This window comes from Scyliorhinus canicula, chromosome 9, assembly GCF_902713615.1.
Source record: "Scyliorhinus canicula chromosome 9, sScyCan1.1, whole genome shotgun sequence".
Classification (NCBI taxonomy): Eukaryota; Metazoa; Chordata; class Chondrichthyes; order Carcharhiniformes; family Scyliorhinidae; genus Scyliorhinus; species Scyliorhinus canicula.
The window spans coordinates 47,066,219-47,083,448 of NC_052154.1; the positions used below are offsets into that span (position 1 = coordinate 47,066,219).

The window sequence follows — 17,230 nt, forward strand, 5'->3', positions numbered from 1 at the left end:
TATACAAAACTAATTTCTGTCCACTGTTCCCTCGGTATTCTTGTTTACTTCATAAGACCATAAGACATCAGAGCAGAATTAGGCTAATCAGCCCATCGAGTCTAATCTGCCATTCGATCATGGATGATATGTTCCTCATGTCCATTCTCCTGCCTTCCCTCCCATAACCCCTAATCCCTTTATTAAGCACAAAATTCCCTTATTAATCAAGAACACCAGATTTGTGCTTGAGGTGCTGTTACCTAGGTGGCTGCAGACCAAGAGCTGGAAGGTGGAATTAGACAGAATAGTTCTTTCTTAGAACATAACATTAGAACTAGGAGCAAGAGTATACAATTTAGCCTCTCGAGCATGATCCGTGCATTATGGCTACTTAAGTGTGGCTTTGCAAAAGTCTAGTTTGTGATTTAAATGAATAATTGTATATTATTGAGCGCCATTATTTAATATATCATGTGTCAATTTGGATCATATGCAATATTTTGTTGCTGGGCAATCACAACAAAATGATTAATCATATTTGCAATATTTTTTCCAGAATACAGATGCTGCTCTACTGCCATGTATAAGTTACCCTGCATTTGCAGTGGATGACGATGCCTTGTTTGATCAAACTCTTGACAAAGTTGTTCGTAAACTGAAAGGAAAATATGGATTGAAACGCTTCTTAAGAGATGGATACAGGACAGGATTGGAAGACCATTCACGGCGTTACTATAAACCAGCAGAAATCAAGGTACTTCGGGCAAATCACTATATCATCATTTTCCCGATATATCCGAATAATATTCATTTGGAAAATGTGTATTGTCCATGATTTTTAGGGGCGTGCAGGAAAAGCCTCTGTCTCTGGTTTGGTCTTTGATACATATGGTTGATAAAAAGTGAGAGAGCAAAAATGTAATTTTCGCGCTTAACTTTTAACCATGGGCAGCACGGTAGCACAAGTGGGTAGCACTGTTGCTTCACAGCGCCAGCGCCCCAGGTTCGATTCCCTGCTGGGTCACTGTCTGTGCAGAGGTTGAACGTTCTCCCCGTGTCTGCATAGGTTTCCTCCGGGTGCTCCGGTTTCCTCCCACAGTCCAAAAATGTGCAGGTTAGGTGGATTGGCCGTGATAAATTGCCCTTCGTGACCAAAAAGGTTAGATGGGGTTATTGGGTTACAGGGATAGGGTGGAAGTGAGGGCTTAAGTGGATCCGTGCAGACTCGATGGGCCGAATGGCCTCCTTTTGCAGTGTATGTTCTATGTAACCTATAAAAAGAGTTTCCTTCATTTGGTGTTTATTTGTATTTATCTTTTCAACTGTGACAATACTTCAAAAGTATGTATTTGGATATAAAGCACTTTGAGACATCTGATGGTCATGAAAAGCATTATATAGGTCTTTATTTTCTTTTATTATGCAGCTGGGATAAGGAACATGCTTAAACTATGGTGGATCAGCCGATTGTGCAAACTTCAGCACAGGTCACATTATGCCCTTCATTTCACCCTAAATTAATAAATTAAGGGCATTGTCTTGAAACTTAATAATCTTATAAACCTCATGTTTGAACTTTGCCCCTTGTCTGAGGTGTGGTGACCCTCAGGTGGAAACCACCACCACTCAGCTCTCTCAAAAAAGGAGAGCAGCTTATGGTCCTCTGGGACTATGGCAACTTTCCACACACATTAATTAATACAGAATATTAAAATTATTTTTCTTTTCTAGCTATTCGATGGCATTGAATGTGAATTTCCTCTGTTTTATATTTTCTTGATAATAGATGGTGAGTAGAACATTTTGTTTTATTTGGCTTTAATTTATGGGACATGTCACTTTCAGATTAATGTTGGACCAGATATATATAGTTTACATTAGATTATTGGGTTTTCTCTACAAGGAACAGAAGCAATGTTAAAACTAAAAAGTAACAAATAGAAGTGAATACTCCCACTGTTTCCAAGCATAATTTTGGCTATGGTTGATCATATATAATGAGTGATATTGATTCAACCATCATTACGCATTTTCCCAATATTGATATCTATTGATTTCAAAGATTGGAATACAGATTCAATAGCAGCCTTCAAAAGGGAATTGGCAAGTACTTGATGAGGAAAAAAGAAGTTGCAGGGATACCAGGAAAGGATGGGGCAATGGGACAAATTGGATTGCCGTTCAATCGCCAGTGCAGATTTAATGGGCCAAATGACCTCTTTCTGCTTTTTACCAATCAATGATTCTCTATGGATCACAACTAATAAGGGCAAACTAAACCTGTTCATTTTGTTTGAATGATCTTAAAATGGTTTATGAAAAATGAAAATCGCTTATTGTCACGAGTAGGCTTCAGTGAAGTTACTGTGAAAAGCCCTTAGTCAACACATTCCGGCGCCTGTCCGGGGAGGCTGATACGGGAATTGAACCGTGCTGCTGGCCTGCTTGGTCTGCTTTAAAAGCCATCAATTTAGCCCAGTGAGCTAAACCAGCCCCAGCATGATCTGCAAGAACATTGATGCTAAATTCATCAAATAATTCCAAGATTTAAATGATAGTAAGCATTTCTTGTTATTTGTTCTCAAGATGTGGATGGTATCTTTCCTAGTTGCCCGAAGAAAATGAAATGCTGCCATGCTTACAATGATTATTATCCCATAGTAACATGACATAAAGAATTTAAGGACTTAAAGAAGGTGGTTTTCAATTTTCTTTTTCTTGGCAATGATCATTGCTTAACTTCTTGGAGTGACTGTAATTTGTGATTTGAAAAATAGAAAATAGGAGCAAGAGCAGGCCGTTCGGCCCTTTGTGCCTGCTTTCTCATTCAATATGATCATGGCTGACCATCTACCTCAACTCTATCCTCCCATGCTTTCCACATACACCTTGATGCTTTTAAAGTCTAGAAATCCATTTCCTTACATACATTCAGTGACTTTGCCTCCACAGCCTTTTGTGGCAGAGAATTCCACAGGTTCACCACCTTCTGAATTAAAATGTTTCTCCTCCTCTCAGGCCTGAGATTGTGGCCCTTGTCTTAGAACCCCCAGCCAGAAGAAACAAAATTCCTTTATCCAGTCTGTCCAGCCCTGTCAGAATTTTATAAATTTCAATTAGATCCCCTCTCATTCTTCTAAACTCCAGTGAATACAGGCCCAGTCTCCACAGACCATGTCCAATTCCGCTAAAGGTGCTGATCATCACATACAGATGCTTCTTCAGTTGGTGCTCTTTCATGTTGAATATACACTTGGATAAGGCTCTGATGGAAACGAGGGTAAAAAGTATATTCTGGAGGGGATACTATAATATTCACCACCAATAACAGCTCATTATTGTTCACTACTGACCAATTGGCAAGTCTTTGTTGGACATTTTATGGGGTTTGGAGTTGCACTAATCGGATATTGGCTGTCTGAGATGACAATATTGGGTTGTGACTTGATTAGACTGTGGGGCAGCTTTCTCAGCTTGTCCTTCGGTTCACCAAATATTGACTAAGAGGACGACTGCAGAATCAACAGCACTGGGATTGTCTTAATCTGATGCCTGAATGACTGCTTGTTGTTATCTTATTGTTTACTTTATAGACTTTTTAAAATAGTTGAGCCATTTGCTGTGCCACTCGAGAAAACATTAAGATCAAGCACGTATGAAGAGTGATTGTATGTAGGCCACACCAGATAGGGAATTGCAGGTTTCTCTCCCTGAACAACATCAGTAATGCAGTTGGATTCCACGGTCATTTGTCTGATATCTGGTGGGATTTGAACTCATTTCTAATCCTGTACCGTAATTGTTGGACGACCATGCCCATGCGACAGAGCAGCGTGCCTCGATAATTGAATGCCTTGATTGTAAAGCACAGTGTGATCTGTGTGTACATTTGATACCAAATTCTTATAGGAATCTGTGTTTAAAAGATACATTGCCACAATAAAGAGACTTTCAAGATACCTCATCGTGTTTAGTTAGCATTTCATGCTTGTTAGTTAGCAAGTGTGTTACACTACGACAACGCGAAAAATAAATGAACTCTAATTTGCTGTAATAAAATCTTTGAGTGAAGTTAATAACGTAAATAAGTTCAAGGAGGGGAAGTTCCTTTGTGTCTTAAAATTTCTCCTCAGGATGCCTGGGAGAAAGTTTTGACTGTGGGCTGCTGATCGTCTCAGAGAAGGTGGTCTACAAACCGCTATATGCCACCCGACCCCAACCCGTTGCTGGCTGAAGCACAGCCTCGTGCAAAGCGGCACAGAAGGCCTCCTCAGTTTGTGGCAGAAGGAGACTTTCAGTCTTTGGAAGGGGAAGGGGTGTAATGACACCCATGAGGCCCATGGGGATATCCTGATTGAGTTCCTCATGGAGCTCGTAGAATATGAACTTCCCTGCTGGTGGGTGGCAGCCTGACCAGCTGAGGCTCATAAGAATGCAGTATAAAGAACAAAAAACAATACAGTACAGGAACAGACCCTTCGACCCAACAAGCCTGTGCCGGTCATGATACCAACCTTTGCCAAAACCCTCAGTATTTCCTTGTGCTGTATCCCCCTATACCCATCCTATCCATGTGTTTGTCAAGATGCCTTTTGAACGCCGTTAATGTATCCACTTCCACAACCTCCCCTGGCAACGCGTTTCAGGCACTCACACCCTCCGTGTAAAAATCCTGCCTCGCACATCTCCTTTAAACGTTGTCCCACGGACCTTAACCTATGTCCCCTGGTGACTGACTCCTCTACCCTGGGAAAGAGTGCCTGCCCATCCACTCTATCAATGCCCCTCATAATCTTGTAGATCTTTATCAGGTCACCCCTCAACCTCCGTCTTTCTTATGAAATCAGTCTGAGTCTATTCAGCCTCGCCACAGAGCTAGCACCCTCCAGGCTAGGCAACATCCTGGTAAACTCCTCTGCACCCTCTCCAAAGCCTCTACATCTTTCTGGAAGTGTGGCTGGCCCGGACAGGAACTGGCATGTTGGTTATCCCAGCAGAACGATACCCTGTAAATATATTTGCTGCTGTAGAGAGACATCTTGTGACCGTAAATAAATTGACGTTCAAATTACCACTTCGCATCCTGGGCTTAATATACTACCTTATCCCCTAATGTTCACAGTAAGTACACAGTCCTGTAAACCAATAGTCAGGCACACCACACTCCGTGACAGATGCCACTCCAAACGGATGCTATGGATTTCTTATCAACACCTCCTAGACTCTTGTCAAACTGTGAGACAAGGTTTCACACAAAGTTTCCAGTCTCAATGCTCAAAGTACTTTGGAATCTTCTCCCAAACAGCACTTCCTCTCTTATGCCATCCACAAGGGTTCACCTCCAGGGTTTCGATCTCTCCTCCTGATGTTCTTCCCTACTAGATCGCCACATGCATTCAGTCTTTGCCTTCCACAGATTCTCTCAGGTATTCAACCACACCAATGGAACCAGTGCTTGACAGGCCCATTGTATGAAGCCTCATCTTTTCGGCAGTCTCCTTGAATATCTGGCATCTCACAGGCCTATTTTGCTTTAAGTCTGCTTCCTGCAACTTTCCTAGTGTTATGGGCCAGGGCTTAAAAACTCCAAAGTGTATTATGAAGTTCACCTGACCGATAACTTTTATGTTGAATTTGACGAGGATGAGCACAAAAGCCTTCACTGCAAGTGTGATTCATTAGACTTCCTAGACACTTTAATCAAAACAAGGTTGATTCTAAGAATGTATTGAACATGTGTATATATATATATAAACACAGCAAGAAGTTTTATCAATTACAAATATAAAGGCACCACACACCTACAGTAATCTATGTATAACTCTTAATGAATTCCCCCTTAGCTGTTCTAATTCAGTAACAAAATTCAATAAACCAAAACCCTTTTCAAGGGCCCGTCCCTAGACACTGTATTCTCACTTGAATGGGACTGGTCCTTTTCCTGAAATTCTGATCCAGGTCCAGCCAGCAGATTCAAACTTCTTATGGAAATCAACGATATCTTTAAAGTTACCAAGGCAGTTCGCCACAACTAATGGGCTTTTTGCTGGAACAGCTTTTAAAATGAAAACAGAGAAAAATACTTTTTTCTCTTTCTGCAGTCCAAAGCAGTCAAACTGAAACTGAAATCTTAAACAAAAGCCCTCTCATGTGACAGCCACAGCCCAATGTGCTACAAGTCACATGACAAGAGACTAAACCTTTCTGTAAGGGACACTCACGTGACACTGGTTCAAACATGAAGCCTTCCTTTACTCCTCACCGAACTTTACTGGATGGGATCTTTTCCAGATTTCTTGATTCATAAGGGGATCAGGCATTATGGGGAGAAGGCAAGAGAATGGGGATGAGAAACATATCAGCCATAATTGAATGGCAGAGCAGACTCAATGGACTGAATAGCCAAATTCTGCTCCTGTAAAATATGATCTTTTTGGGACCTTTGTCCTTCTCCTTTGGACCTGCTCCCTGCAGTTACCTCTCCCAATAGACTGCTGACAACTCAGCAGTCACCTGGATCTCCTTTGAGATCCAAAAATCATTTGACATTCGCTGATACTTCAACATTAAAACAACAGAATAGAAGGTGCTGACAAAGTAGCATTGTCACTGGACTAGTAATCTAGAGACCCCGAATAATGCCCTGAGGACATGAGTTCGAATCCCACCAGGGCAGATGGTGAAATTTGAATTCCATAAAAATCTGGAATTAAAGGTCTAATGATGACCATGAAACCATTGTCGATTGTTGTAAAAAGAAAACCACCGGGTTCACTAATGTCCTTTAGAGACGAGATGTACGTCTGCCCCCCCTTACTTGCTCTGGCCTGCATGTGACTCCAGACACACAGAAATGTGGGTGACTTAAATGCCCGCTGGAATAGCCTAGCAAAGCATCCAGTTCAAGGGCAATTAGGGATGAGTAATAAATGCGGCCCAAGCCAGTGACACTTGCATCCGCTGCATAAAAAGAAACTAATCTAAGATTCTTCGCATTATTTTCCTTAGCAATCTCCTAGTATATCCAGTTCGAGAAACTTCTCCATCAACTGAACGAAAAACTACTGTTACATCTATGGGTTCCCCTCCATGCCCCTTGTTGCTGGGCAACAGTGCAGTTTTATTCTCTACTTTTGTTTAACTTCCCTAAATGACTTCCAAGAGTCATAAACCTCATGTACAAACAGCTCCAGACCAGCTGTCTCCACTCTTAAATGAAACTAGACCAGGTTTCACCTTTTTAACCCAAAAATAATATAACTATTCCTGATACCCACACATACAACTTATTTCATCTAGGGTCCATAATAATTGTGTCAACAGCTTTTTTTAATAATTTTTTTACTGCAGTAATTCTCAGGATCTAGACCTTGGCAGGGTGGACTTGTGGTTTCTTGCACATGTAGGGATGTTGGGTATAAAATACAAAATCCAAACATTTCAATGAAGATTTCGAGACGTGGGAGCTTGAAGTGGTATTGGAAATTGTCATTGTTGCTATTTATTTTTAATATACCTTGTTTAATATAACTAAAATATATTTAGTAGAGTAATGTACATGGTTTGACAGCATTGCTGTGGGCAATTTGTTAATATAGTCAGATACATTAAGCAGAAAATTAAGGAGGTATAATGTCTCGGTCTTTTTTTAAATTTTCTTCAAATTTTACACCCACCAACAATCAACAGTAACAAATACAATGTCAGTCTGCTTATGAACAACAACAATCCCATCCTCCCACCAACTCGCAAACAACAGCTCACATGTCAACACAAACATCAAATAAAAAGGGAATCAGGAATCACCCATAGTCACCATCAACATACACAGAACCCCCCCCTCAATGTTCGATATCATCCAGTTCTTGAAATTGCATGATGAATAACGCCCATGAGTTGTAGAGCCCACCATCCTTCCCCTCAGTTCAAACTTCACCATCTCAAGAGTTAAGAATTTCAGTAGGTCCCCCCCTGCCGAGGCACAGAGTGGAGAGGTTGACCTCCACCCCAACAGGATCTGCCTTCAGGCTATTAATGAGGTGAAGGCTACAACATCTGCCTTTGCACCCACTAATGCCTCGGTCTTTAAACCAAATATGCACTTTCCCAAATCTCTCATGATTTTTGAACTTGAATCCATGCATCATTCTATTGTTACTTTGGAAGGCATTGCATTTTATTGGTATGTGAGCGTGATCTATTTATTGATCATTTGGACAATGTGATATTTGTTTTCTCCTTTCACTATTAATGAATAATAATTGCACTGTGTTAAATCGTAAGTAATTTGCAGCGTTAGAGGCTTGACTTTATACAAAGATTCCGATATAAAACAAATTTCTAAAACACTGATTGTGAAAATTATTTATCAAACACAATGTTGGCACAGCTAATGTTTAATATATCTTTTTTGAGTATTGCATTATCAGTATAGAATTACATACAATGAATATATGTTCAATAAGTTAAAGGGGAAGTTGATAAAATTATTATAGGAAAGTAAGTGTTTTTTTAGAAACAGTTTCTAAAAGCTAATTTGTTTTCCACAGGGGTATTCAGGCAAAAACCTGATCAAGTAAAAAAATACATGGAACTCCTTGAACCACTGCTTCACCAGTCATATGATGGTAAGGAACCACTTTATGTTCCCTGATCATATTCAGTCTAGCTGTTGTTTTTACTTTTATATACTTTTAGATCATAAGATGTAGGAGCAGAATTAGTCAATTCAGCCCATTGAGTCTGCTCCGCCATTTAATCATGGTTGATATGTTCCTCATCCCCATCCTACTTCCCATAACCCCTGATCCCCTTATTAATCAAGAACACCAGATTTTTGCTTGTGCTACTGTTACCTGCAGGTCTACAGACCAAGAGCTGGAAGGTGGAATCAGACAGATTAGTCCTTTATTTGAACATAAGAACTAGGAGCAGGAGTAGGCAATTTAGCTTCTCGAGCCGGCTCCACCGATCAATATGATCATAGCTGGTCTCATTGTGGCCTCAAGTCCACCATCCTTCCCGTTCTTCTTAACCCTTTAATCCGTTACTGATTAAAAACCTTTCTAACTCCTTCTTAAATTTATTCATTGTCCCAACATCCACCGCATTCTGGTATAGCGAATTCCACAGATTCACGACCCTTTGGGTGAAGTCGCTTCGCTTCATCTTTGTTTTAAATTTGATACCCTTTATCCTGAGACTATGACCTCACATTATTGAAAGCCCACAAGAGGAAGCATCAGCTCCACGCCTACCTTATCCATACGTTTTATCATCTTACATACCTCAATTTGATCCACACCCATTCTTCTAAACTTATGGGCCTTAACTGCTCATTCTGTCTTCATAAGACAAACTTGTCATCTCTGTAATCAATCCAGTGAACCTCCTCTGAACTGCCTCCAATGCCACTACATCTTTCTTCAAATAAGGGGTCCAAAACTGTGCACAATGCTCCAGCTGCGGTGTCACCAATGCCTTGTATAGTTGCAACAACATTTCCTTTCCTTTATACTCCATTCCTTTAGCTATCAATGCCATCATTCCATTCATTTTCTTTATTACCTGCTGTACCTGCAAGCTAGTTTTCGGCGACTCATACACAAGGACACCCAGACCACTCTGCACTAGACCACCCTGAAGTCTGCTCCCATTTAGATAATAAGTTACGTTCCCATTTTTCTGACCAAAATGGATCATCTCACACTTACCCACATTAATCCCCATCTGCCACATTTTGGCTCACTCACCTAACCTATCGATATCGATTTGTAAGGTTCTTATTTCCTCATTGCAACTTACTATCCCACTTGTTTTAGTGTCATCTGCCAATTTGGCTATCGAATCTTCTATCCAAGTCGTTAATATAGATTGTAAATAGTTTGGGCCCAAGAACCGAACCCTGTTGCACCCCACTTGTCATCCAGAAAAAGACCTGTTCATCCTGACTCTCTGTCATCTGTCCATCAGCCAGTCTTCTGTCCAAGCTAATAAATTACTCCGAACCCCATGTGATCTAACTTTGTGTATTTGCCTTCTGTGCATCACCTTCCGGATGTCCAGGTAAACTACACCTACAGAATCCCCGTTATCCACTTGGCTTGTTACATTTTCTATCAAATTAGTCAAGCATGAGTTATCCTTCATGAAACTATGCTGACTCTGATGGATTGCGTTTTGACTTACAAAAGTCCTGAAATTACTTTCTTAATAATTGGTTCAAACAATTTCCGAACAACAGATGTTAAACTAACTGGCCTGTAATTTACTACATTCTGCCTCCCTCCCTTTTTGCACTGAGGCATTATATTAGCATTTTCCCAATCCATTGTCACCTTTCTCGTGTCCAGGGAATTCAAAAATATTATAACCAATGGATCCACAATCTTAGCTGCCACTTATTTTAACACCCTAGGATGTAGGCCATCAGGCCCTGGGGACTTGTCTTCCTTAATTCCCAATAGTTTGTTGAGTACCGTTTCCCATTGATTTTCTAAGTTTCACCCTTTCTATTACCTCTGAATTACCCGTTCGTATTGAGACCGTGCAAATTGAGACAAAATATTGATTTTAGCATCTCTGCCATTTCTGTGTTTCCCCTATTAACTCTCCGGTTTGCTTTGCCTATGGACCAACATTCACATGAGCTACTCTTTACCCTTTTGGAGTATGCAAGGAGAAATCCTTCAGCAAATCCAATGTGTGTTTAATATGTTTTGTTTGTGAGATTACTTTACTCAATTATTTCTGTTTGTTCTGGCTTTACGAAAGGCATTACATATATCCCATGAGTTGAAGAATTCATAAAAATGTTCTTTTCTACACCATAGGGTCCCGCACCACTCAAACTTCTTATTTGTAAACTCAATATGAAGTTTAGCTTTCTTGCTTGTGACTACAACTGGTTAGTCTGTTAATCCATAAAGTAAACTGTCGGACAGGGAGAGATTATTTCAGAATGCCAAAATCTCACAAACACCATTTGGTTGAAGTTATTTTTGCAGGAAGGTTAAGAGAAACTTTGCATAAAAATGAGTTGATGAAGATTGAATGGTGCCTGGCCTTCCATTGAAAAACCTGATAGTCAATGTATCTCATAAAGCTGTGTTTCCCTTCAGTTAGACTCTGGGTGGTTTCTTCATTTTGTGCTTCCTCACAGTCATGCATCTGATTAAATTTACTTCCTAATTTTCTGCATTGCTGTTCATCCATGTTCTGACCTGTGACTCCTCTGGAGGCCTCATTTTGCAGAGACTTTGAACTTGCTGCCATTGTAATGATAAATTCCAATTTCATTTCAATGATTGCCTTATTAAGATGAGAATAGCAGAGTTCCCCATTTACGGCGACAGTTTCAGCGTTATGTACTCCCAGGTTTAGCTTTGTCTAGACGCAAATTAAATTTTCCATGAGTCTGCCCAGAATTGTATTTTCCTGGAACCTATTGCAATTCGCTATGTCTTCTATTTCCTGCGCTAGTCAGTAGTTGCCAACATGTGCTGCATTCTGTACAGTTTTCTATTTGTTGCAACAGTTTGTTGAGTGCTGTTTCCCCATTGATGCTGATTGTTTTAAGTTCCACCCTTTCTATTACTTCTGAATTACCCGTTCCTATAGGGATGGTACTAGTGTCCTCCACCCTGAAAACTGTGGCAAAATATTGATTTTAGCATCTCCGCCATTTCTGTGTTTTCCCCCTATTAACTCTCCGGTTTCATGTTCCAAAGGTCTAACATTCACATGAGCCACTCTCTTTCCTTTTGGAGTGTGCAAGGAGAAATCTTTCAACAAATCTGATGTGTATTTGATAGGTTTTGATGGTGAAATTACTTTACTCAGTTATTTCTGTTTGTCCCAGTTTTACGAAAGGCCTTACAGATATCCCATGAGTTGAAGAGTTCATAAAAATGTTATTTACTGCACCATAGGGTCGCTCACCACACAAACAATCTTATTTGTAAACCCGATGTGAAGTTAAGCTTTTCACGCTTGTGACTACAACTGGTTAGTCTCTTAATCCATAAATAAACTGTCGGACAGGGAGAGATTATTTCAAAATGCTGGAATTTCACAAACACAATTTGGTTGAAGTTATTTTCACAAGAAGGTGAAGAGAAACTTAAAAGTATATTCAAAGCAGAATAGTGGCCGAGGTTCTCCCCTACCAGGCGGGGCGGGGGGTCCCGGCGTGTTGGAGTGGTGTGAACCACTCCGCCGTCAGGCCGCCCCAAAGGCGCGGACGTCTCCACACCTTTAGGGCCCAAGCCCTCACATTGAGGGGCTAGGCCCGCGCCGGAGTGGTTCCCGCTCCGCCGGCTGGCGTGAACGGCCTTTGGCGCCACGCCAGCCGGGGCCGAAAGGACTTCGCCAGCCGGCGTAAGTCCGCGCACGCGCCGGAGCGTCAGCAGCTGCTGGTGTCATCCCGGCGCATGCGCAGGGGAGGGGGTCTCTTCCACCTCCGCCATGGTGAAGACCATGGTGAAGGCGGAAGAAAAAGAATGCCTCCACGGCACAGGCCCACCCGCCGATCGGTGGGCCCCGATCACGGGCCAGGCCACCGTGGGGGCACCCCCCGGGGTCAGATCGCCCCACGCCCCCCCCCCCCCCCCAAGGACCCCGGCACCTGCCCATGCCACCTGCTCCGGACGGTAAGGTAGGTGGTTTAATCCACGCCGGCGGGAGAGGGTTGACAGCGGCGGGACTCCGGCCCATCGTAGGCCGGAGAATCGCTATGGGGGGCCGGCCGACCGGCGCGATGCGACTCCCGTCCCCGCCGAATCTCTGGTGGCGGAGAATTTGGGACACGGCGGGGGCGGGTTTGACGCCGGCCCCGGGCGATTCTCCGACCCAGCGGGGGGTTGGAGAATCCCGCCCAGTGTCATGTTAAAAGTTTTCTTGAAACGGGTGAAGAAAGCTGGTAGCATGAACCCTTTAATGGGGCAGACTCCACGGACCACATGGCTGGCCAATCAAGTGGGAGCGCACGAAACCCAACCAATGGGGGGTTTGTGCAGGTCCTGGGAGCAGGACCGCGGGCAATGTGGACCAGGGAGCTGAAGTGTAAAAACCTGTTTTGTAGTGTTCTGTGCTTGTTATCTAATTGCCTTTGCCATTCATCCATTTATCAAAAAACCCCTTTGTTACCTACTGGAAGCCTTCAATGTGTATCTCGAGCCACCCAGTTGACGACGAGGTAAAGGTTTTTGATCGCAGCCGACAATTGTCATGAATCGAGGGGGGAAATGAAAGAACAGTTGAAAAAGTAGAGAAGCTCCTACAAGAGTCAGAATCATTTAAACGGTGAGTGCGAATGCAGATCATTGGGAAATTAGACACATTTGTCTAAGGGGTTGCACCATGTAGTCAGCACATCGAACGGCTCCATTTATTTATTATTGCGAATAAAATCACAGGCACGGACAAGCAAGCGGTGATACCTCTGACAGTTTGCAGGCCCCGAAAGTATAATTTGATTTGGACCCCACATCCCAAGAGCAGCCAACTCGAAGACCTTTGACCAGATAGTGAAATTGGTTAAAGAACATTACAGCCCAAGACCTTCGATTATACTCCAACATTGTAAGTTAAACTCTGCAGTGAGGGACCATGAAGGGTCTGTTTCAGTCTTCATAACCAGGCTTTGCCAGCTTGCTGAGCACTGAGTTTGGGACCGTGCTTAGTCACATGTTGCACGACCGACTGGTTTGTGGGATCCATAACCTTAATATCCAGAAGAAGCTTCTGGTGGAGACCACAATTACTTTGGAAAAAATTAGTTAGCTCAGGTGATGGAGTTTGCTAAAAAGGTGCACTGAGCTTCAAAACATGGCTGAAAGGGAGGTTAACCAAGTCATGGGCTATCCTGCCATGAGGGCTGCAGCAGGATGAACAGGCACAGCTCAGAGCCAGACACGGTCCTCAGGACAACACACCCAGGGAGTAGGAAGGAATCGGAGAATCAAACTGAATCGGAGGTGGACTGCTATCGTTGCCGGGGTGGGAGGAGAGAGGTGGCGGACTGTTCCCAGCAGACCTGCCATCTTTAGGGGATTGTGTGCTTCCGTTGCAAAGTGAGGCAATGCACGCCAATGCAACAGCCATGCACAGCGCCACTGAACATAATGGAGAAGAGCTCTAAAAAAGAGCATACAATGCATCAGTTGATTGCAGTCCAATTGAATTAGACGATTCAGTTTTCAGAGTGGCCGGCGCCGATATTCCAGGTCCTTACCTTTGACTGGTCAATAAGGATTTGTGGGGATTATAAACTGACCATAAATCAAACTGCCCAATTTGATCAGTATCCAATTCCCCTAATTGAAGACCTCTACGCCAAACCTCGAGCAGCCTCACCTATTCCAAATTGGACTGCAGTTACGACTACCTGCAACTAGAGGTGGATGAGGAGTCTCAGAAATTTGTGACAACCAATTCCCATAAAGGCCTTTCCTGGTCTACCAGATTGTCATTCGGCATTGCTTTAGCCTGCGCTATCTTTCAGTGCACAATGGAAAATCTCCTCCAGGCAATTCCCTGGTTTACCCTGATGATGTGCTAGTCACTAGCACAGCACCTGGAAGTGTTAAAGAGTTGAGTGATTAAAATGCAAAAAATTTACTTCTCAGGCCTCAGAAGTGAGGTACCTCGGATTTTGCGTTGATGCGACAGGGTTGCACCTATTGGAAGAAAAGGTCAAGGCCACATGAGACGTCCCTGCTCCCAAAAATGTTAGCAAGTTTAAATCCTTCCATTGGTACAGTCAGTTAAGATAGAAGGCATATTTTGAATCTAGCCACAACATTGTCACCATTAGAGCAGCTATTAAGGAACAATCAGCAGAGGCAATGGAGGTAGCTTCAAGAGGAAGCCTTCCGAGTTATGAAGCGAGCATTGCTTTTGGTGCATTTTGATCCAGTAAAACAAATTATGCTGTCATGTGATGCATCTCCTTACAGTATAGGGGCCATTTTATCCCACAAAATGATAGATGGTTCTGAGCTTCCTCTCGCCTTCTGAAGCAGAACAAAACTGTTTAAGATTGAGAAGGAGGGTTAAACGGTTATATTCAGTGTGAAGAAATTCCACCAGTATGTGTATGGTCAACGGTTCGACGTGCTGACTAACTACAAACTATGACTGGACTTGTTCAGGGAAGCTCATATCATCCATGACCTTGGCAAGGGTGCAGCGTTGGACTCTGCTTTGAGGCTTGCAACTGTGCTTTTCAGCCTGAGACGCAAATTGCTAATGCAGATGCATTAAATCACCTGCCCCTACCCAAGAGCATTGTGCCACCATCGGTACTCCAAGAGGTTATTCTAGTCCCAGACTTCCTAGACACCCTGCCAGTGGCTGCAGGGTACATCCCCAGCTGCACCCAAAGAGACCTGATTCTTTCAAACATCAAACGAATGAGACAGTCTGGCTGATATTACGAGAAATCTAAACAGCTGAGGTCCTACTTCACTCATCAAGACTAGTTGACATGTGAAGATGGCATGATTCTGTGGTCATCATGGATGATCCTCCTGCCTCAGGCCAGGGGGCATCTCCTTCAAGAGTTACACTGCGTCCACCCAGGGCAGACAAAGATGGAACTGCCGTGTAATTATGTCTGGTGGCCGAGAATAAGCAACGTCATTGAAGAACTAGTACAATGCTCTTGGGTAGGGGCAGGTGATTTAATGCCACTTGAGTCCCCCCCCACCCCTCCTTGCCAAATTCAGTCATTTTTGCTGCCCTGCACCACCCTTCACCCCTGGAAATAGCCAGGTCGCATGTGGACCATGTTCCATGTTGATTATGCGGGTCCGTTTCTGGGTAAGATGTTTTTGGTCCTGGTAGATGCCCATTCAAAGTGGCTATCAGTTTGAGAGAGCTGGGGGCGACTAGCTCGGCAGCCACAGTAGATATCTTGCACCAAGTGTTTGCGATTCATGGGCTTCCTGAGTCAATTGTTTCAGAACACTGACACCACCTTCACCGATGATGATTACCTGCTTTGTGTGAGAGCAAATAGCATACGACACACGAGGATAGCCCCCTACCACCCAGCCTATAACAGTCTGGCTGAGAGGACCGTTTAAACTTTCAAGAATGCCATGAAAAGGCAATCCAATAAACCTCTGTGCCAGATATTGGCTAATTTTTTTCTTATTGTACAACTCAACCCCTCATTCATACCATGGGCCGTCAATTGAGAATCCGATTGGATCTTGTATTTCCAAATTTAGAAGGGAGGATGGAGGCACTCAAGGCCTCCCAGAAGAGTCAGCAGTCAGAGAAGTGAAGGTCTTTACAGGTGAAAGACACAGTTTTGGTCTGTAATTCCGCTGTCCGTTCGCCTTGGTGAGTAAGTAGGATGAGGTGTTGCCCAGTCAAGGTCTGAATCTTATGTGATCAATGTTAACAGGAAGATAGTCAAAATACACATCGACCACCTGAGGAGTCGAAGCGTGGTAGCCCCCAATGTGGAATTTACAAGCCCAACGAGCATTTAAAAATGGCTCCCCGATCTCTGCCTGCACTGATGAGCTGAGCTTGTCAGTGCAGGAAATTAGGTAAGTGCGGCCTCGGTGGGATATTGATGACTAAGACCAAAAAGAAAAACAGAATTCTGTTTGATAGCAGATCATAGCGCTCAAAACCACCCTGCTGTTCACGCCCAAAATGGGATTTTTTTATTTGGGTGTTAAATTGTGTCCTGTTGTATAGGGTTCTGTGCCTGTTATCTGACTGCCTTTGCCTTTCATAATAAACCCATTTGTTTACTACTGGAAGCCATCAATGTCTGTCTCGAGCCACCACTAAAGCAAACTTTCATCCAGTCAGTTAGATTGAAAGCCACCGCAATTTTCATTTGCAAACATGAAGCCCATTTTGTCACTGCGTGCTTACTATAATTAAAAATGTTTAATTCCCCACTCTGTGCAAAAATCTGCCTCACTATTCAAATTGTAGTATTGGGGGGGAAAATATCAAGCACAAATAAAGAATGAAAAGCGACTGGATTAAAACCACCACTGTGTAATTCAGTTTATATCTTTTTGCAGCTTTAATCCCTATAATATATCCTGATCACACTGTTAATGAAGTTAGTCCCATTGTTGCACTCCTATTTCATCATGAAAAAGGCCTCTATTGTAGTTGCCAGATTCCCAATCATGCTTACATTTAGCTTGCTGAGAAAATTATGACATCTGAGAAGTTGATCTGTCAGTGCTGTGTTCCAGCTCATTTGTGCTAG

At 42.9% G+C, this 17,230-nt stretch overlaps 1 protein-coding gene across 3 annotated transcripts in view; it reads left to right on the plus strand.

Annotated features, from left to right (window-relative positions):
• phkb (phosphorylase kinase, beta) overlaps positions 1–17,230 on the plus strand; it is a 408,331-nt gene that overhangs the window by 192,478 nt on the left and 198,623 nt on the right. For all 3 annotated transcript variants that reach the window (XM_038806656.1, XM_038806654.1, XM_038806655.1), the window contains 3 exons: positions 539–736; positions 1,714–1,771; positions 8,532–8,609. In XM_038806656.1, coding sequence (XP_038662584.1) covers positions 539–736; positions 1,714–1,771; positions 8,532–8,609 — 334 coding nt within the window. The remainder of the gene's footprint in view (positions 1–538; positions 737–1,713; positions 1,772–8,531; positions 8,610–17,230) is intronic.